Below are 22,063 nucleotides of genomic sequence, written 5' to 3' on the forward strand. Positions count from 1 at the left end.
ACACACGCTGTTCCCCTGAGGTGCTAGAAGTTTAAGCCTTCAACAAACCAAAGTATTACTTATCTGGGCACAAATCCAAGGCCAAGATTCATCTGGTTTAACTTCCAAGACCTATACCTAGAAGCTTCTCCTTGCCTGGGTTTTGGTCTTAAGAGAACTACACCGACAGGAAACCCCAAGCACAGACACTTTGGTGGGACCTCCACCTTGACCTGGTGCTGAGCTCAAGTGATCCACGCTGTTCAACAAGGGGGAAAGGAAAATATTACAATTAACACTTCTCTGGGTTTAACTTGATGTCCATCCAGTTGCCCGCACGCATGATGAAACTTTTGGAAGGAGCTACCTCTGGACATGTGGACATCAAAACAGCAACAAACACAACACGGGGCGCTCTGCTCACCTTGCAAAGTCCAGGTCAGCCTCACGAGACATGGTGATGTTTGTCAGGTTTTGCTGCAGGATGAAGATGTTCCTACACATTTTCTTGATGCCAGATTCACTGATGCGCTTGAAGTAGTGGGCGCCGTTGATAAGAATGCAGGAAATCAGGTGGCCCAAACCTGCAAGGGGGAGGGGGGGAAAATAAGCAATCAAATCACAGGAGGGAGACATTTAGTGACAATAATTCATCATAAAACCCATGAATGAGCACTGTTAAGTGGTACATGTGAACTGGAACAGAAGACACGCTGGGCTGTCCATGGAAACAGCCCTTAATATCTTCCCTGTGGGTTTTAGGAGGACTTTCCTCAAAGATTCCTTATAGAATCATAGAATCATAGAATTGCCCAGGACAGGAGGGACCTCCAAAGGTCATCTAGTCCGACCTCCCCGCAGTCAGCAGGGACACCCCCAACTAGACCAGGTTGCCCAGGGCCTCGTCGAGCCTCTCCTTGAATATCTCCAGGGATGGGGCCTCAACCACCTCCCTGGGCAACCTGTTCCAGTGCTCCACCACCCTCACAGTGAAGAACCCTCTCCTCTTCTCCAGTCTAAATCTGTTCCCCTCCAGCTTGAAGCCATTTCCCCTCGTCCTGTCACTGCAGGCCTTTCTAAACAGGTTCTCCCCAGCCTTCCTGTAGGCTCCCTTCAGGTACTGGAAGGCTGCTATTAGGTCTCCCCGGAGCCTCCTCTTCTCCAGGCTGAACAACCCCAGCTCCCTCAGCCTGTCCTCGTAGCAGAGGTGCTCCATCCCCCTGATCATCCTTGTGGCCCTCCTCTGGACCCTCTCCATCAGGTCCATGTCCTTCTTCTATTGAGGGCTCCAGACCTGCACACAATACTCCAGGTGAGGTCTCACCAGAGCAGAGTAAAGTGGCAGAATCACCTCTCTGGACCTGCTGGCAACGCTTCTTTTGATGCAGCCCAGGATGCGATTGGCCTTCTGGGCTGCAACTGCACACTGCCTTCTTTAGTAAAAATACAAAAACGCCCCCAAACACTGTGAAAACTCAAACTTGCATTATCATAGCCACTGATATTTCCAGGGTGCTTCCAGATTTATAATCAGGCTTTGCATAATGTCCCTTTCAGTCCCTCTCTCTGTCTGGGCAGAGCAATGGACCACTACTGCTCCTACAAAATGATAAGTAATTTAATTTGTTACCCAGTGTGGTATTTTTCCCTGGCAAAATCACAGTCCGCGAGAGCAGGAATGATCTGCATTTCAATGCACTCCATGTTCAACCTCTCCCTGATCAGTCCTGACCAGCTTCTTGTGTCTGAATGATGTCTCCATCTCTTCCCTCTGCTGCTGAAGGACGCAGCCAGCCGCTCAAAGTCACAGCCACCCCCAAAATGATGTATCCAGTCACGTCGCATCGCAAATAGCAAAAAATAACCCCCAGCCCCATTAGCTTGGCACGCAGGGCTGTACAAGACTAAACATTGATTAAAAATCTGAATTAAGAAAATACTTTCAAGTATAGGCCACCAGCACAGGGTAGGTGTAAATCCCAAAACTGGGCTTAAGAGATGCCTATATTTCATGAAGACTATGTGTATAAATTTCAACCACATGGCTTGGCGAGATGCAAACAGTCCCCCTGGCTCTGTCTGGAGCCATTTCACTGTCTCCTCGAACAGACTCAGTAGATCTCAGCTGTAAGAGGAGCTCTACAATGTGCTGGTCTTCACTCAGTTTGCCACGATTCACACAGCTCAGAAAATATTTGATTAAAAAAGGCTCCATGGGTATGGGGGGGAAGGCACACAGATACTGAAAGCCTTCTCCAGGACCAATAAGGAGTGGTCAGAATAAGGCCAACCAGGCATGCAGAGCGTTCATCTCTGCAGACGTATTATATTGGGCGATGGGTCCATCTCCAGTCCCCACTTTCTCCTGACTTTGAACAACCACCACATAAGGGGACATGCATCCTGGCAGGCAGGCAAGAGAATGAACTGTGCGTCAGCGCCGCAAATAAACGCAGGGGAGATGAACCAAGACATGATTTATATATCACTCAGTTTGCCACGATTCACACAGCTTAGAAAATATTTGATTAAAAAAAGCTCCATGGGTATGGGGGGGAAGGCACACAGATACTGAAAGCCTTCTCCAGGACCAATAAGGAGTGGTCAGAATAAGGCCAACCAGGCTTGCAGAGCCTTCATCTCTGCAGATGTATTATATTGGGCGATGGGTCCATCTCCAGTCCCCACTTTCTCCTGACTTTGAACAACCACCACATAAGGGGACATGCATCCTGGCAGGCAGGCAAGAGAATGAACTGTGCGTCAGCGCCGCAAATAAACGCAGGGGAGATGAACCAAGACATGATTTATATTCTCCAAGGTAATCACGACAGATGAGACATCAGAAGAGCTAATGTTCTCTAAATTTAATTTTAGAAATGGAATGGCTACACTTCGGATAGGAACTGCGCCGTAATAGAGCTGTGCTCATAATATATACACATGCCCTATGGCTTCCCGAGGAAGAATTGTCCTGCATGTACATCAACTTGCTGCTTTGCTGCTCAGCACGGACCTGCTCCTCCTATTTATCCAGATACACTCAGAAATGGTACGGAGACAAAAGGGGTTTTGAGTGCCCTGTGTTTCATAAAATAGTTTGGGTTGGAAGGGACCTTAAAGATCATAAAGTTCCAACCCCCTTCCATGGGCAGGGACACCTCCCACCAGACCAGGCTGCTCAAAGCCCCATCCAACCTGGCCTTGAACCTCTCCAGGGATGGGGCAGCCACAGCTTCTCTGAGCGACCTGGGCCAGGGTCTCACCACCCTCACAGCAAGGAATTTCTTCCTAATATCTCATCTCAATCTCCCCTCTTTCAGTTTAAAACCATTCCCCCTCATCCTATGATGAGGATCCACTCCCTGACCAAGAGTCCCTTCCCATCTCTCTTGGAGCCCCTTTAGGGACTGGAAGACCGCTATAAGGTCTCCCTGGAGCCTTCTCTTCTCCCAGCTGAACAACCCTAACTCTCTCATCCTGTCTTCATAGGAGATGTGCTCCAGCCCTCTGATCATCTTCATGGCCCTCTGCTGGACCCATCCAACAGGTCCACGTCCTTCTTGTCCTGAGGACTCCAGAGCTGGACGCCATACTCCGAGTGGGGTCTCACCAGAGTGGAGCAGAGGGGTAGAATCACCTCCCTTGATCAGTTGGCCACACTTCTTTTGATGCAGCCCAGAATGCAGTTGCCATGGTTTGCCTGGATCATACTTACCAATCTGCTGTAGATGGCAACAGTACCACAGTCTGACTTACCCCCAAAGGGAATACTGTTGAGCTTCAGAAAAAGCTATTTCAGAAGAACCAAACCCTTATGGTAAATGTCTGACCTTCAAAGATGTACTGGAACTTGTGCTGCTGGAGGCTGGCGCTCATGGCTTCCTCGATGGCACTGATGTCCTTGTTGAGCCGGACAACGAGAGGGTCATAGTCCATGCTCTCCACGTTGGCGACGATGGCGTAGTTCCCTTGTTTCGCCAGTGGGATCAGATAGTGGAAGCAATGAACTCTGCAGGATAGAAAAGTTACAACACTGATGTTTAAATATTAGTGGGTATGCAAAGTGCCACCACATTATTTTCCTTCCAGTGTCCAAGCTGGTAAAAAATAACAGCTATTTTAAGAAAGGGATAGTTATGTCGGCATTAGATGCATCCTCCTCTTGCCATTGTCCCATCCTGAGAGCTGAATACAAAGGACCCTCCATTAACAGACCTGACCTACATTACCCCAGTAAAATCCCAAGTGTCTTTTCACAAGGTTCTCCAACATCACACGTGTCGGTTTGGCACCAATTCAATACCGATGCGCAAAGAAGAACTTCTACGTACCATAAAGATCTAATAACAGCTATAAGTGGCAGAAGGCATGAGACAGGGGACATGTAAAGATAACTTGGAGGCCAAGGTTGTGCCTATTCTCAAGCATTTAACACTATTGCAACAATTTTCTTTTCTGCTCAGCCACCAGGTAGGGCTGTAGGCAACACGCCCAACCATCACCTCTCCATCGAAGGAGAAATTCTGTGCATTCAAATCACCTATTAAGGTACTGCAAAAAACCTGTAACTAAATTTGTCTCAAAGATGTAGAGGAAAGTCCTGTGTCCAGCAAAGTCAACCGCAAAACTACTTCTACGTTTGTAATCCTTGGGTCTCACCCACATCACTCAATGGGGATGGGACGTTGGTTGGGTTCTTACGAATTTAATCTGTCAGGGAAACACAGGAAATCACAGCCTGGATTAAATATTCCTTGCACTTGAAGTATAATTCAGGATCACTGAGACAGCAGGTTCACACCAGTCTCGCCCCACCAGTGGGGAGCTGTGTTTTGGGGTTGACAAAGCTCTGACGGTTATGTCCTGGCTTGCACGTCCCCCATTCTCCTGGATAACATCCTTGAGGTGCCCATCAAAATTTAGGGCAATTCCAAGAGTAAAATCATAGAATCACAGAATGGTTTGGGTTGGAAGGGACCTTAAAGATCATTGAGTTCCAAACCCCCTGCCCTGGGCAGGGACACCTCCCACTAGACCAGGTTGCACAAAGCCCCATCCAACCTGGCCTTGAACCCCTCCAGGGATGGGGCAGCCACAGCTTCTCTGGGCAACCTGGGCCAGGCTCTCACCACCCTCACAGTAAAGACTTCCTTCCTAATAGCTCACCTAAATCTCCACTCTTCCAATTTAAAACCCTTCCCCCTCATCCTATGGCTCCCCTCCCTGATCAAGAGTCCCCCCCCAGCTTTCCTGGAGCCTCTTCAGGGACTCAAAGGCTGCTCTAAGGTTTCCTTGGAGCCTTCTCTTCCCCAGGCTGAACAAGTCCAACTCTCTCAGCCTGTTTGCACTCTTTAGTGTCCGCTGCTGTATAATTCTATCTAGGGCTTATAATAGGAAAATAACAGACACTAAATAATCTAAAACTCCACAGTTATTTGTCACAAAAAAAACGGTTAACAATCTGAACGTGCCAACAGATTTCCTTGAAGGAAGCAGATATAAATCCAAGGATCAGGATCTCAGTGACCACTGTCCTCAGGTCCATGCCCACAAGGTACCGGAGGAGGAGAAGTCAATACCAGGCTCGTCCCAACCTGCATCTGGCAGAGCTGTGACTGAACTGGGGGCCCTGAGGGAGGAGAAACACAAGGGGATAATTGCGTCGCCTCAAATCCCCTTTGCTGTTTGTTGGTGTTTTCTTAAAATGCACCTTAAAATGCAACAGCGAGAGGCTGGATAAATTACACAGAATCACACAGAATCTTCTAGTTTGGAAGGGACCTTAAAGGTCATCTTGTCCAACTGTCAACAAAGATTTCACAAAAATAGACACCTGCACAACAAACAAAAAGCAACACCATCACTAAACCATACCTCCCAGCACTACATCAACCCGTCTTTTGAACACCTCCAGGGATGGGGCCTCAACCGCCTCCCTGGGCAGCCCATTCCAATGGCTGAGAACCCTTTCGGTGAAAAAATTTTTCCTAATATCCAGCCTGAACCTCCCCTGGGGCAACTTGAGGCCATTTCCTCTCGTCCTGTCGCCTGTGACTTGAGAAAAGAGACCAACCCCCACCTCTCTACCCCCTCCTTTCAGGGAGTTGTCGAGAGCAATAAGGTCTCCCCTCAGCCTCCTCTTCTCCAGGCTGAATAACCCCAGCTCCCTCAGCCTCTCCTCACAAGACTTGTGCTCCAGACCCCTCACCAGCTTTGTCGCCCTTCTCTGGACCCGCTCCAGCACCTCAATGTCTTTTTTATGGTAGGGGGCCCAAAACTGGACACAGCACTCGAGGTGGGGCCTCACCAGTGCCGAGTACAGGGGGACAATCCCCTCTCAGGCCCTACTCGCCACACTGTTCCTGATACAGGCCAGGATGCTGTTGGCTTTCTTGGCCACCTGGGCACACTGCTGGCTCATGTTCAGCCAACAGTTGACCAACACCCCCAGGTCCTTTTCTGCTGGGCAGCTCCAGCCACTCTTCCCCAAACCTGTAGCGTTCATGGGGTTGGTGTGACCCAAGAGCAGGGCCCGGCACTTGGCCTTGTTGAACCTCATTCACAGGCTTTTTACTGGCTCTAAGTGCCAGTTTAAAGCTCGGGGTTTCTGTGGATGAATACACGTTGCACCTTGGGAATGGCAGGGATGCAGGGAGCTGGTGGAGGAACCTCAGGGAAACCTGCTGGTAACAGCCAGCAGAGGGACAGGGATTTTCCTCCGTTACTGCAGGTGGTCACAAACGCAGAAGAATGGCTATGGGGAAGCTCCCACCCCGCTGGGGATTTTCCTGGTTGTTAGCATGGCTTTTTCTCATCCCTTTCCACCCATTGCCCAGAATTATATACTTTGGTGTATTTACAGCATTAAACTGGATGGAGCTCCTCTTGTAAGCGCTAAAGGAGGTGGGCAATGGTCTGCTCTAAACCGACAGCACAATTTTTTTCCCAAATTACACCTGCACTTATTTCTGCTTAACCCAAGCATGATGTTGCCCAGAATAATATGCTTTGGTGTATTCACAGTGTTAAACGGGATGGAGCTCCTCTTGTAAGCGCTAAAGGAGGTGGGCAATGGTCTGCTCTAAACTGATAGCACACATTTTTTCCTGAATTACACCTGCACTTATTTCTGCTTAACCCAAGCATGATGGAAAGCCACAGAGGATTGAGGCCAGAATCCCATTCAGGCTGGTTTCCATACCATGAGTCTGGGTTACCTCGGGCATCACCTCGCGTTACATCACACCTGGAAGGCTGCTCCATTTCCATACTTTTCCAATCTTTTCCCCCATTCCTTCGAACCCCAGCTCATCTGTGGCCAGCAGATGATGGATAGCAGGTTGAAGGGCTGCTGACAATAACTAATGTGTATTTTTTTTTTTAAAGCTGCCTACTGATTTCACCAGAGCTCCGTCAACGTACACAAGGACACAATATGGCTTAGGATGTGTCACGGCAGAACAAACTGATGGTCCATCAAGCCTCACTGCCCGTCTCTGACACCTGCTTCTGTTTGATGCTTCAGAGAAAAGGGAAAGCAATGAAAATACACCTGGCCAATACAATGCATAAGGGAAAAACGTCTTCCCAGCCCCAGAGTGGAGAGCTGGCAGGCTGAAGAAAGGGATTTGCTGCCTTTGATCTTTGCATGTGAAGCCAGAGACATCATAAAATTATCCATCCCTTTAAAAAAATCCAGCTGGTTGCCCAGTTTCTGTTCCTATTTGAAAAAGTAGTACGAAAAGCTCCAAAGCACAGTGGCTAATAAATGTGCAGACACCTGTTAGACTATTAAAACATCATTGTGCAATATACTAAGGACAAACCCCCCGAAACCTCATTTCTGCTAGTCTCTGACACATAATCATAGAATTATAGAACGATTTGAGTTGGAAGGGACCTTAAAGATCATCGAGTTCCAACCCCCCTGCCATGGGCAGGGACACCTCCCACCAGACCAGGTCACTCAAAGCCCCATCCAACCTGGCCTTGAACCCCTCCAGGGATGGGGCAGCCACAGCTTCCCTGGGCAACCTGGGCCAGGGTCTCACCACCCTCACAACAAACAATTTCTTTCTAGTATCTAATTTAAATCTCCTCTCTTCAGTTTAAAACCATTACCCCTCGTCCTATTGCTACAGTCCCTGATCCAGAGTCCCTCCCCATCTCTCCTGGAGCCCCTTGAGGGACTGGAAGGGGCTCTAAGGTCTCCCTGGAGCCTTCTCTTCTCCAGGCTGAGCCCCCCCAACTCTCTCAGCCTGTCTTATTAGGAGAGGGCCTCCAGCCCTCGGATCATCTCTGTGTCCTCCTCTCATCCCCTTCTAACAGGTCCATGTTCTTCCTGTGCTGAGGACTGTCCCCTTCCAATAGGTCCATGTTCTTCCTGTGCTGAGGACTCCAAAGCTGGACACAGTGCTCCAGGTGGGGTCTCATGAGAGTGGAGCAGAGGGGGAGAATAAGACACAGATCTCCCTAAAAAATTCCGCTTTGAGTATCCTGCCTCCATCCCACATTTGGCGATCCATGGTGATGGGATCTGGTGTTTCTGGACTGACCTTTGAGGCTACAGCAGGCAAATCCATCTGTTTCAGGTGCCATAATGTGTACTCTGGACACCTTCTTAACCAACCACCTCCCAATCTCACCCACAATCCACGAATTTAGGGCTTTTACCTGACTTCCAAATGCAGAACCAGCAGGCAGCGGTCAGCCATCTCCTGGAAGGACCTGGCCAGCTCGCTCAGGGTTTGCAGGATCTGCTCAGATGCTGGGAGGTGTTCCAGACTGGCATGGCTGTCCTGGCCAGGAGACATGGCTAGAAAGAGAAGACGGGATAAATTTGTGACATCCTTCATCAATACCACTCAGCTTTAGCAACCACAGCATCTCGTCTGCTTCCGTCCTCAACACGTGTGTGTTCTCTCCCACTTTTTGCTGAGCAATAACCTCTATAATTTGGGAGCGCACGAAGCAACAAACTGCTTCTGCAATTGATTAAAGTCCAAAGTGAATCTGAGGGGTTTAATCAACCACCAGAATACATTTGCTTGGGAAGATATTGGCTCTGTGATGAGTATTTCTGCAGCTGCAAAATCCAGGAACATTTATCTCGCTCTGCTTGGAGCAAGAAAAGAGCTGCTCAGGAGCCAAAGTGTGGCACTGGCAGGATGGTCCTAATGGTCCTTTTTGGTCACCATAGACTTCCCCATGTAATCTCAGGTGAGTCTTTGCCTGCCCCCATCCCTTCAGAGGTATCTGGGAGGCTTTCTTCGTTCTTCTTAATAAAACACAGCCCTTAGGCAGTAAAGCCATTAAAAAGCAGGCAACAGGCATGAGTAGGTCATGGACCAACTGTTTCCCTCCCACTGGGACCTCTTTAAAAAAACACCTTGAGTTTATCCCGACCACAAGAGCACCATCTCTTGGAGAAGTGTCAATGCAGCTTCATCCCTGGTGTTTTATCACAGTGCCTGAACCCTAAACCATCTCCCCCCTGCAACACAAATCGCTGCCACTCGAGCTACAGAAGTAGCTTCCCTAACAAGAGTAACACACCATTATCATATATTTCCCCCTAATTAGAGGAAGAGCATCCCAAATATCTGAGTTCAAGTCCTTGTTCGAGCATCACTTTAGAAACGACTTCCTGTGTAGGGTGATTAGCAATGTTTGAAATCAGGCAGGCCCACTCAGCCCCCTTCCACTTGAATTAAATAATGGGGACTGCAAGGGACCTCCTGGATCATCACGTCCACTCCCCACAAGCCCTCTGTCCCATAGCCTTGTGTGCCATATTGAAGATGTTCAGATTTCTACCCTTGCTGGCTCCTTCAAAACTTCACTTGTCTAGCAGTGAAGTTCAAATTTCGGATCTCATTTCTGGCCTAAGCTTATTCGTTGATGTTTTATATTTGGTTCTTCATATACCAGCATTATTCTCTGCCTGATGGAGTTCTCCATCCTGGCATCCTTCTTCATACAATTGATCCCCCCTCACTCTGCTCTTCTCCACACTAAACAGACCCAAGTTCCTCAGCCTTTCCTCAGCAGAGAGATGCTCCAGGCCCCTCATCATCTTTGTAGCCTCTGCTGTACTCTCTCCACCAGTTCCCCGTCCTTCTGGAACTGGGGAGCCTAGAACTGGACAGAGTACTCCAGATGGGGCCTCACCAGGGCAGAACAGAAGGGGAGGATGATCTCCCTCCACCCGCTGGTCACACTCTTCCTGATGCCCCCCAGGATGCCATTGGCCTTCTTGGCCACAAGGGCACACTGTTGGCTCATGGTCATCTTATTGTGCACCGGGACTCCTAGGTCTTTTTCCTCAGAGCTGCTCTCCAGCAGGTCAGCCCCCAACCTGTCCTGGTGCAGGGGGTTATTCCTCCCCAGGTGCAGCACCCTACACTTGTCCTTGTTGAATTTCATCAGGTTCCTCTCTGCCCAGCTCTCCAGCCTGTCCAGGTCTCTCTGGATGGCAGCAAAGCCCTCCAGCGTGTCAACAACCCTTCCCAACCTCCTCCTCTTCGTTTTCTTGCACTAACATCGGTTACACGATAAAACACTTTGCCAGACACCAACGCAACTCTGCACAGAAAGGATTTGTACATCACCAAGGAACTGTTGACAATAAACTTTCATTTTGATGGAGATTGATTAAGTAAATGTCACTTGCTGCTGTTTGTACAGCCAAAGACCTGCTTTGAAGGAGGAACCTATGCAGAGCTTTGCATTAGGTCCTAAAATTAAACATACCTTCAGATCTAGTATAAAAAAAAACCCCAAACAACGAGATAAAAATCCCTGATATATTTTGTATAAAACAAATGGAAACAGAGGTAAACATACAAGACAGGCTGGAGCAATTAAAGCTCCTGTACAATTAAAGGAGCGTGAGAGAACAAAAGGAAAAGTGAAGTGCTTAATTGTGCTTATAAATGTACGGTGAATTACAACAGAGAAAAGCCTGCATGGGTGAAGCCATGTAAAACACGGCTCCCGAAAGTAGCCTCCTTCAGCAAATCCTGCCATCAGAGCAATATTTATGAAGTTGTTTTGTTTTGTTTTTTTTTTAACCAAGGAACACGGTAGAGAAATTCGTAGCCTGGCAAATACTGCTGAAAATAATTAACTGGCCTGGAGTATGAAAGAGAAATAAAGAGGGAAATGAGAGCAGGTGAATGGGAATAACAAGGATGCCCCCTCCCAACACTCCTCCAAGCCCCTCTCTGCTCACTGAGGTCTCTCCCACAGAGAAAATGAAATTATCAGTGCGGGTCTGATGGGCTTATTGACACAGCCTCTTAATTTCCAGATAAGGGTGTTCAGAGATGACTCTGGGAAGGGCTTTGGAAGAGCTGTTTGTCCAGCTACGAGACCCCCAAGTGACATTTGTTTCCCTGGAGGGTGGCAGGACTTTTGGATCCTGCAGGATCAGGTCTAGGGGTGCTCATTTGGCCACAGGAGAAAGCAGAAAACCTCATCTTTATTATGGGGGAAACAAACCCCATCTACTTTTAGTCCAAAATCCTACATTTTGAGAAGTTTCTACCAGTCTCTCTCCTGGATGCAGGAATCAGCTCTCTTTAGCAGCACTGGGGCTGCAGCTTCGGGTTCGATCGTGCCAGCTCGCTCCAGCGGTGGAGATGGATGGACCCATCATCCGAAACGCAAGAGTCAGCTAATTTCTGCAGGGGAGAGATACAGGCACAATTTTTTCTACTCTCCAGAATTCATTTACAGCCATTTAAGTGAAGCTGTAATTATATTTGTCAGTGGAGATAAGAGGAGGAGGGAGACGGGGACAATCTGCTCCTTATTTAAAAGCGAGAGCACTGAAGTCCTTCTGGGTGTTCAGAGCCCTCACGGTGGGGAGGAGGGTCTGGTGCTGGCTGGGGGGATGCAAACCAATTTCTCCCATGCATGACGAGGACACTGAAGTGTACTTTTGCTTTTTGAGATCACAGGAAGCATTTCAGGGCCCATCAGTTTTCCTTTCTCAATCTTTGGAAACCCAGAAAAGACCATTTCACACCCAACGAGAAAACCCCATTTCTTTAAGTCTCACTCAAGACACTTTTACTCCATCAACCTTGGCCACGTGAACCCACAGAAGGAGCTGTAGCAGCAAAAAATAATCAGAGCCTAAATTATTAAGGGCCTTGAAAAAAAAAAGGTAATTTGGAGCCGGCTTTGTTTGGCCAGTGCTTTGGGTGAAGGGTGACCCTGCATGGCATGGACATTCAACCCACCAGAACACACTTTGAGTTCTCTGCTGAAAGAGGGAGGAGGTATCTCCAACAGAAATTCTGGAAAAGCAAAACAGCAGGTCAGCAGCCATCCACTTTTTCTTCCCCTTCTCCATCTTCATAACACATTTACACCAGCCTGAACATGAGCCCTCCTGGCCAACGCAATACCCAACGGTTGGGTAAGCAGTGGCCAACACCTTGTTCCATTGGCCCTTATCATCTTGCAGCCTAACCAGATGAATTTCCTTTGTCTTAAGTCACTTTCCTGTGCTGCTGGGTTTTGTTTGGTTATGGTTTTGTTTGGTTATATCAATCTAAGGTATTTCTTCTAGCTTGCTGTAAGCACAGCCAAGATTTCTCACTCCAAGGAGAAGGAACGTTTCGTTCCAGCAAACCAGAGAAAAACCATAAACTTAACACACTCGTTGTCACCAATGATTTCAATCATTTTGCAATTCAACGCGACGCTGGTGCCTCTTGACAGATTGTGCCTTGTAAATCGATGGACGTAAATTACTCGACCTCTGGAATATTAAACAAAACCTGCCGCGTTGCCCATAAACAAACCTCTGTAACCAATCAAGGCCTACAATAGCGCATCCTGCCCGCTCCCTGCTTGAGCAGAGTGACTGCTAACAGATTTAAATGGCTTAATAGCGCAAGGAGAAAAAAATCAATCTAAGGTTACAGGCTCTGCCTCGACTCCGGTGCAACCCGAACCTGAGAAATAAACCTCCAACCTGCTCAGGCTTTACCTCGCACGACACACGTTCGCTTTACAAGGGAAAGGGGAAAGGCTCACAGAGAAATTTTACAACTCTGTTGGGGAAAAAAAAAAAAAAGCCTCTTATTTGGGAAAGAGATGCAGTATGAAACGCTCGCTGTGCCACACAGGTAACGTCAGGGACCAGTTCACAGCTTTTTAAATTTTAATTTCTTACCCCTTTCCTCTCCAGAAGAGGAAACTCCAAAAGAATTGCAAATACACACAGAGAAAAGGAAATTTGCTATAGGCTATATGTTGGAACACGCTTTTGGAGACTCAGGGTTCACTCTTCTCTCTGTTGGGGACTTTTCTGGGGACCCCGTGCACCACCTTCTCTTTCCATGCTTTAGTTCTCAGTGTGGAACCTGGATAATGTGTTTTTATCCATCACTGCCACTCAAGCTGACTCGAAGCTCTCCACGTCTCCTGTTCCTACAGCTTTTAGCATCACGATGATGCCACTGGGAGACAAAATTGCCACTCTAACAACAACAAGAAAGAAGAATATCTGGGTATTTAGAGGAAAAAGCGTTGAGTGAAGCTGGGAGGAATTGGACACATGATTACGTGGGGTTTTTTAAGGGAGATAAGAGTAGAGCAGTACAATGTGCACATTAGATGCAACATCAAGGCCCTATTTTGGCGAGATCTTTGAAGGAGGACATATGCCAGGAGACCTCTGTCTTCTGAAGCCAACCAGCAGGAGTCTTTTAAATATGACACCATCCAAAAATCACGTCTATTTCTGTTAAGCTATGTTCTGTCAATCTGGGCTAGAGAGGGGTAAAGGAAAGCTGCCACCGTGGTGATGCTGGTGAGCAAGGGCTTTGTGGGTTGACAGGAACGTCACTGAGATGCCCACAGCCCCGCCGAAAGGTGACACAATTGGCCACGGGGCATCACTTCGATGTAGTTGTATGAAGACAGCTGCCTTCAGCTGCAGGAGCTGGGAGATACGTTAGGACCTGCTGGAGATTAAAAAAAAACCCCTAAATAACCAAAGAGTACCAGACAAAGCAAATAAACTCCAATGATTTTCTCCCTGTGGGAATAAATACCAGGACCCCGCTCTCAAGCCGCTTTTCTTTTAGTGGTTACACATTTTCCCTCCCACTTTGATCTCTTCTCGCCCTCGAGATGCCATCTCAATCTAATTTAGAGTGCAAGCTCTTCGAGGAGCAGGGGCCTTCTCCTTTTATCCGCTCGCAAAGCGCCCTGCACACCTGTGGTGCTCCAGAAATAATGAACAACAACAACTATACGCAACCCATATGGCCACTTGGACCAAGTTCTGGCTGCAGGAGTATAATTTGAAGTTCTAAGGCATAGATCACTCGCTGCCTACCTCTAAATTGGTCTGTTTGGGGATCTCTGAGCTGCAGCTTTGTACAAAAGGACTGGAATGAGCCGTAAAATCTGGAACTGGATTTTGATTCCACCAAAGTTCACAAGACTCATCTCAGAGCTACAGGAAATCAGGAAAGAAAGCTGGATTTCGGGTTTGACATCCTCCCACTTCCTTTTCAGAAGTGTGAACCTTCGGGCCTCTTAGATATGGCTGAATACTTAAAATACCTATGCAGATATTGTTGCATCACTCCTTTTTACCTAAATTGTTGTCTTTACAGACTTTAAATATGGAGAAAAAAAAACCTCAATGAGAGCAATGACACCTCCCAAGATTCCCAAGATCACAGAATCATAGAATGGTTTGGGTCTCAATAAGAGCAATGACACCTCCCAAGATTCCCAAGATCACAGAATCATAGAATGGTTTGGGTTGGAAGACACCTTTAAAGGTCAAATAGTTCAACCTCCAACGTATCTAGCACCTAACACTTTGATTTTTGATGTCAGCTGTCGTCTTCACACGGGCTCCAAACCGAAAGGTAGCTCCATAGCTCATGCAGCTGGTGAGAACTGCACATCAGTGCTCTGACCTTCACTTCCACGATGATGGGTAAGGTTAACTCTTGACTCCAAGATAAGCTTGTCTCTACAGATGCTTGTCTCTACACATAAGCACGGGTGGTGATGAGCAGAGGTGATGACAGTCAGCGCCCACCTAAGCCAAGCACCAAGTCTCCCATGCCAATGGCCTCAACCCTAGTCCTTGAACTTGGTCCCTGCAAAGCTCTGAAAGATGGAGAACGTTGACCACGCTCATACGGGCTGAGTGCGCAGCTGACCGTATCGATTGGTAGCAAAACACAGACAAGAATGGGGATTCTTGTTAACACAAAACAAATATCAGGAAAGGACATGCTTTAAGAGGTTGGGACCTTTCAAACAAGAGATGGGAGGATGGAATTACTAAATAGTCAGCACTGGTCCAGCTCACCTTTTAGGTGATTAGGAGGGGGTTCTTCACTGTGAGGGTGGTGGAGCACTGGAACAGGTTGCCCAGGGAGGTGGTTGAGGCCCCATCCCTGGAGATATTCAAGGAGAGGCCCGATGAGGCTGGTCTAGTTGGGGGTGTCCCTGCTGACTGCAGGGAGGTCGGACTAGATGACCTTTGGAGGTCTCTTCCGGCCTGGGCGATTCTATAAATTCTATAAATTACTGGGATCAACCATTCACCTGTGCTGAAGGGGCAAAGTTATGCCAATACTTAAAGGACAGGAAGAAGTAAAGAGAAAGCAGGCTCAATTAATATTATTAGTAGAAAATTCCTACTAATGAATGTCATTCTCGAGTAGAGGCAACCACGCTCATACAGGAAGATCCTTAAGGAAGGGGTTTTCCCTTGCAAACCTCCTTGAGGTCCTGATGAGGATGGAGATCCTCAGGCTGGATATTTTCAGGCTGGATATTAGGAAAAATTTTTTCACTGAAAGGGTTCTCAGGCATTGGAATGGGCTGCCCAGGGAGGTGGTTGAGGCACCATCCCTGGAGGTGTTCAAAAGACAGGTTGATGTAGTGCTGGGAGGTATGGTTTAGTGATGGTGATGCTCCTTGTTTGTTGTGTGGGTGTCTATTTTTGTCAAAATTAGGTTGACGGTTGGACAAGATGATCTTTAAGGTCCCTTCCAACCTAGAAGATTCTGTGATTCTGAGAAGGAAGGATAACTTTCTACGAAAAGCAAGACAAAACTGAAGGCTGGCACTGAGAGCTTCCTTCTGTGCCTCTCTGTTAAAATTCCAGTTGGGGAGAGGGGACAAGGCAGCCGTGCTGGAAAAAACCATCGCGACCTCATTTGCGATGAGTGGTGATAAGCGGGCCGGGCTGCAGTCCCCATCAGTTCAGTAAACACTAATGATGAGGAGAGCGCAGACTGTCACTGGTGATAAAGAACAGGCTAAACACTCTATTAGTTTTTCATTTTGTGAATTAATGTTTTTTATGGCGTGTGTACACTCGCTACTTAATGAATTGTCTCGTTAGAGCTGCCTGCGGAGCTCCTCGTCTGCCTCTGCTGGCAGGCATAAATTTCGCAAGGAAATTAGCACTTTTAAAAAGGCAATAACTCCTCTAAAAGTGGTTTGTTTTCCAGTACTTTTTGCAAATATGCAGCCTCGGGAAAGGGATTATTGGGGCTGAGGAGGGGGGGGGATGTGTCTACAGACTAGAGGGACAGGGGAAATAGTGTGGTGGAAGGTTCTACCTCCAATGTACAACAACCCACTGGAAGGTCTGGTTGTTCAACGCTTTCCTTTAAACACTTTGTACTCAAGTCTGGAAAAGGCTTGAAAAAACCCCAAACCTCTTGGTTCATTTACAAAATTCTGAAGAGCAGGGCTTTTTCACTGAAGGAAGCAAAATCGTGCAGGTGCAGCTAAGAGCAGGAGAGCCATCACAGTTGAAGATTTTGGATACGGAAGGATCTCTTTGAAAAGTCCCGTGTTTCCTGTTCCAGTGCTCCTCAACTACAAGAACTCCTCTGTGTTAAATTTTTATTTTCTTCAGTAATTTAAAAATGTAACTTTCCCCTTCCCTACCCCTCTGAGAAATATTATTTCTTGGGCTGAATTCTATTAGTTCAGAAGCGACTTGATTTAGGAAGCTTACTAAAACCCATTTATCTGCTTTTGAATTCTGGAAAGTATTTTTTGCCTGTTCGGTGTTTCCCATCCTTCTCTGTTGGAAGCACCAGCCATGTGTTTCACCTAATTTTCATTAAAGACAGGACAAAATCACAGCTCCAGTGAAGTAAGTCAATGGAGACACTTCCTTCAATCTACACAGAGCCAAAAAATCACCCCCCGACTAATTTCTTTACCCATTTGTCACTGGTTTCAGTAGGCGGAGAAGACCTTTTAAAAATTGTCAATAGTGGGGAATGAGTGAGCAAAAATGAGTGGAAGGAAAACAGAAAGCCTCAAGGCCAGCTGCTCCACACAAGGCAGCGTGTCCTTAGAAAAGATGGAGATGATTTTAGGTCAACTGTTAATAAAGAATGCTTCAAAGCATTTGGAATAAACACAATGTATGTATCACCAAATTAATGACATTTCTATGGTATCTGACTCCCAGAATGCCGGCTCCGCCATTAACTCACCGGCGAGCAACCTGTGAGAATTACAGAAAAATTCACATCTGTGAATCAAGGCATAGAATCATAGAATCATTCAGGTTGGAAGAGACCCTTGGGATCATTGAGTCCAACCATCTACCCTACTCTACAAAGTCCTCCCCTACACCATATCCCTCAGTACTGCATCTAAGGCAGAGGGAAATGGATTTATGCGCTGACTTCATGGCAGATTGTCCACACCACAATTAGAATGTGTCCCAGGGGAACCGAAATGGTTAATTTTTTCACAGTTTAAAAGAATAAGGAAGATGGGTGCTGGCCATGCACTTGGGTTAATATGAAAAAAACCAAACAAAAAAGCTATAAAAAGCTGCCAACATGCACCTAGGGTTTCCTCAGAACCAGAAAAGCAATAAAAAAACAGTGATTGGTATGAGATGCTTATAAAGCATCACTGAACTAAAAACTGAGGGATCAAGACATTTGGTGAAGGGACTGGTCAACTGGGCCAGGAAAAGGGGGTGATGCTTCAAACCATCTGAGATTGCACATAACTTCTCTTGCAAACACAAGCATAAATTTAACTTCTTTTATTTCTTCAGGGTCCTCCATGATGTCCTATGAGGACAGGCTGAGAGAGTTGGGGGGGAGTCAGCCTGGAGAAGAGAAGGCTCCAGGGAGACCTTAAAGCCCCTTCTAGTGCCTAAAGGGGCTCCAGGAAAGCTGGGGAGGGACTCTTGATAGGGAGGGAAGCCACAGGAGGAGGGGAAAGGGTTTTAATATGAAAGAGGGGAGACTGAGATGACATGTAGGGAAGAAATTCTTTGCTGTGAGGGTGGTGAGAGCCTGGCCCAGGTTGCCCAGAGAAGCTGTGGCTGCCCCATCTCTGGAGGTGTTCAAGGCCAGGCTGGATGGAGCTCTGAGCAACCTGATCTAGTTGAAGATGTCCCTGCTCATGGCAGGAGGGTTGGACTAGATGGCCCTTAAAGGTTCTTTCCAACCCAAACCATTCCATGATTCTATGATTGAGCTGCACCTTGCCAATAAATGCCCCAATGACATCACTGCAAAATTCCTCTGGGTAGAAGATGTACTGAGAAGGATGTATTTCTAAAAGGACCTCAGACCTCTGAGCTTATTTTACTCACTATAAGAGCAAGAAGCACAAATGCTAAAATCAGTCGGTGTCTCAAGCCCAAGAGCTAAATTCCTCTTCTTCGCAAGGACAAGGTGAAGAAAGTGTAATGAAAATAAACACAGTTAAGTAGATACCTTAAAGATCCTTTTTTGAGTGTTGACAATTAGAGACAGAAGGGTTTTGGGGGCTGTTTGTTTTTAATAGATTGGTTTGCAAAACAAGAGGAGAAAGCAGCAGTGGGGTCTGTGCTGGAAGACAAATGAGAATGAATGAGCCTTGACCAGGAGGATCTAGAAGAAGGTGTGAATCTGAATATCCATGGGAACTACAAAGGGTTTTCAAACGTAGGCTGTAGAATGGGAAACACGCAGAATGCGCTCAAAGGAAAGGAGACAAGCAAAAAGATGACCTGAACGTCAGCAGGAACATCAGTTACCTTTTGCATCAGACTCATAGTCTATTTTCTCCCCAATTCTTGCTTATTTAAGAGTCATTTCTCCCAGTTCCCATAGAAATATAAATGCTAGTTAGATCACAACATCCTATAGCCCATGCACCGTGGCAAAGTGACTCACTAGTGACGTCAACGGTTGACCACACTTTTGAGTCCGGTCACCTAGTTTTGGAAATGATTTTGCCCCTTCCACAGTATAGTAAGCTGTCACCTCTAACAAGCCAAGGAGAAGCAGATGGACTTACTGCTTTTAATCTTTGACATCACTGAGTCATTTTCTTCAGAAGAGATAAACAGGTCTTAATGCATTGAACCAACTGGAGTGGACAGCAGGGTCTTTGGAGTTATTTCCACAAAAACCTTGATTTGCTGGTATTACTCATGAGGGATCCTCATTGTAAAACGGTTTGAAAGCACTGCTAATTAGGTCACTTATTTACATGACAATCCCCTGCGTTTAAGGCTGGTGGGTGGGAGGAAAGAAAGATGGAACAAGAGTAATTAGTGTAATCATGACGGTAATCTAAGTGCTGACCCCATGGCACCAGATCAATACTGGGACTGCATCACGGTGGTGTGCCCATTCTGTGGGATAAAGAATGACAAATGCTGAGCATCCAGGTCAGAAAAACAACGTCTCATTTTCTAACCATTAAATATTTGATGTAAAGCATCAAGGCTGGGGAAAGCAGCAACCACTAATCTGTAAGAACAGCTTCACTGCAGACATCCAAGGGGAAAAAAAGGCACTAGGAGATGACTTTGACAAGAAACCAAGAGCTTTTAGTTGGCTGATGACTCTGTGGTTTCATTCCCTAGGATCCACCAAAGCAGACCCATATGTGAGCTATGAAATCTTATCACGAAAGTTATAGAACAAACCAGAAAAATCTCTTAATGCTCAGGCTTTACCAAAACTCTTGGTGTTACTGATAAAAGGCTCATAAATGCTAAGTCAGGATATTGATGGATCACTTAACATTTCCTCTCCAAATGTCATCTGAAAGGTCTCTGCACTCTGACACTTGCTCCCCCACTAGGTTTTTGCCATCCAGTATGGAGTAACTCCAGGTGACATGATGTATCTACTGAACCATGGCTCTATATATTAGTTACCTGGTCTAGTTGGGGGTGTCCCTGCTGACTGTGGGGAGGTCGGACTAGATGGCCTTTGGAGGTCCCTTCCGGCCTGGACAATTCTATGATTCTATGATTCTAAATATTAGCTGGGAGTCTTCAACCTGTTAGTAGCAGCTTCATATAAGTGTAAGTACATTTGTAGCTTCTATTAAGTTGATGGTTGGACTCCATGATCTGAAAGGTCCCTTCCAACCTAGACAATTATATGATTCTAGGATTCTGTGATCAAGATGGTTTGGTTTAGATTTGACAGATCCACATTTTACTGTGGCTGAGGATGGCAAAGCTCTCCTGTCATAAAATCATAGAATTGTTATGGTTGGAAGGGACCTAAAGACCATCAAGTCCAACCATCTAGCCAACACTGACAAAATCACCACTAAACTGTGGCTCTCAGCACCACGTCTGCCCAGCTTTTAAATACCTCCAGGGATGGTGACTCCACCACTGCCCTGGGCAGCCTCTTCCATTCCAAGTGGGCAGCCTCTTCTCACCCTTTCAGTGAAGAAATTTTTCCTAATATCCAGCCTGATCCTCCCCTGGCGCAACTTGAGGCCATTTCCTCTTGTGTCATTGCCTGTTCCTTGGGAGAAGAGATGAACCCCCCTGGCTACACCCTCTTTTCAGGGAGTTGTAGAGAGTGAGAAGGTCTCCCCTCAGCCTCCTTTTCTCCAGGCTGAACACCCCCAGCTCCCTCAGCAGCTCCTCACAAGACTTGTGCTCCAGACCCCTCACCAGCTCCCTTGCCCTTCTCTGGACACGCTCCAGCCCCTCAATGTCTTTCTTGTTGTGAGGGGCCCAAAACTGGACACAGTATGTCCTTGCTCAATGGTAGCTCCACCTGGGAAAACTCATGAGTTTAGGCAGGTATTTCATTCCTTGATTGAATACCAGCCCCAAGCTTGCTGTGGACAATGGTGGGGTGTGTAGCAGCAAGGAGATGACACTGGTCATCTCTGCAGCATCCCAGAGGTGTCAGCACAGGAACAGGCTGAGCTGTGGGATTGACAAGGGGGATCTGTGTGGATATGAGCCATGGCAATGCAGATAACATGCCCAAGATGACCTTTTCCTTTTGGCTTCCTCTGGTTCTCCTCTGAACCAACCAGACCTCAACGAAACAGCATTTTGAACCAGCCATTCCCAGGTCAATTTAATACACTCTCCCCTAGATGCAGGGCTTGACATCTTGAGCTCATACCAGGACTACCCATATTCATGTCACTTGTGGCCAAGCTCAGGGCATGGACAAGGTGAACTTGGACTTGTCTGTAAAACACTCTGTAGAGAGAAACTGAATTAACACGATCCTGATCAAACTGTCTTCGAGGCAGAGGTGGAAGGGGATCACCCCGGGACATCTCATCTCCATTCAGACCATGAGTGCACAGCGATGAGATGGAAAAAGACATTATGGATGATTGTATTATGAAGGTTCAGAGCACCTGAGAAGGGGATCTGCTCACGTTTTGAGCATTTGCAGAGGAGCACCAACTGTTCAGTTAGTGGAACAGAGAAAAAAAAAATAAATACTGGAAAATGAGACAGCTTAAGAAGCTACAATGGAAAGCTGTCATTTAGACTAAGTTATATTGAAGCAACAGATATTCATCAAATAATACAAGCACTACAGATTTATCTTTTTAAGTTAATGGCAGATGGTTTGCATTTGGAAAAAAAATCGCAGCTTTTTCTGTTTCAGAAAGAAATTTACTCTTCTTGCAATAACAAAGCGACAGCATTCACAAAATCCTTCTCCTGCACGAGGTCAGGCATGTGTTGATCATCTTTAATCTGGCTTTTAAATAAGGTTCTCTATTAATAGATCTCTACCAAAAAAAAAAAAAAAAAAAAAAAAAA

At 46.7% G+C, this 22,063-nt stretch overlaps 1 protein-coding gene across 1 annotated transcript in view; it reads right to left on the reverse strand.

The window, feature by feature from the left end:
• Positions 1–22,063, reverse strand: part of EXOC4 (exocyst complex component 4) — a gene marked incomplete at its 5' end in the record, with an annotated part of 345,671 nt that overhangs the window by 34,340 nt on the left and 289,268 nt on the right. The window contains 3 exons of the mRNA XM_014961001.1: positions 404–563; positions 3,813–3,991; positions 8,656–8,797. Of these exons, the coding sequence (XP_014816487.1) occupies positions 404–563; positions 3,813–3,991; positions 8,656–8,797 (481 nt within the window). The remainder of the gene's footprint in view (positions 1–403; positions 564–3,812; positions 3,992–8,655; positions 8,798–22,063) is intronic.

This window comes from Calidris pugnax, unplaced genomic scaffold (assembly GCF_001431845.1).
Source record: "Calidris pugnax isolate Ruff unplaced genomic scaffold, ASM143184v1 scaffold289, whole genome shotgun sequence".
NCBI classification, from domain to species: Eukaryota; Metazoa; Chordata; class Aves; order Charadriiformes; family Scolopacidae; genus Calidris; species Calidris pugnax.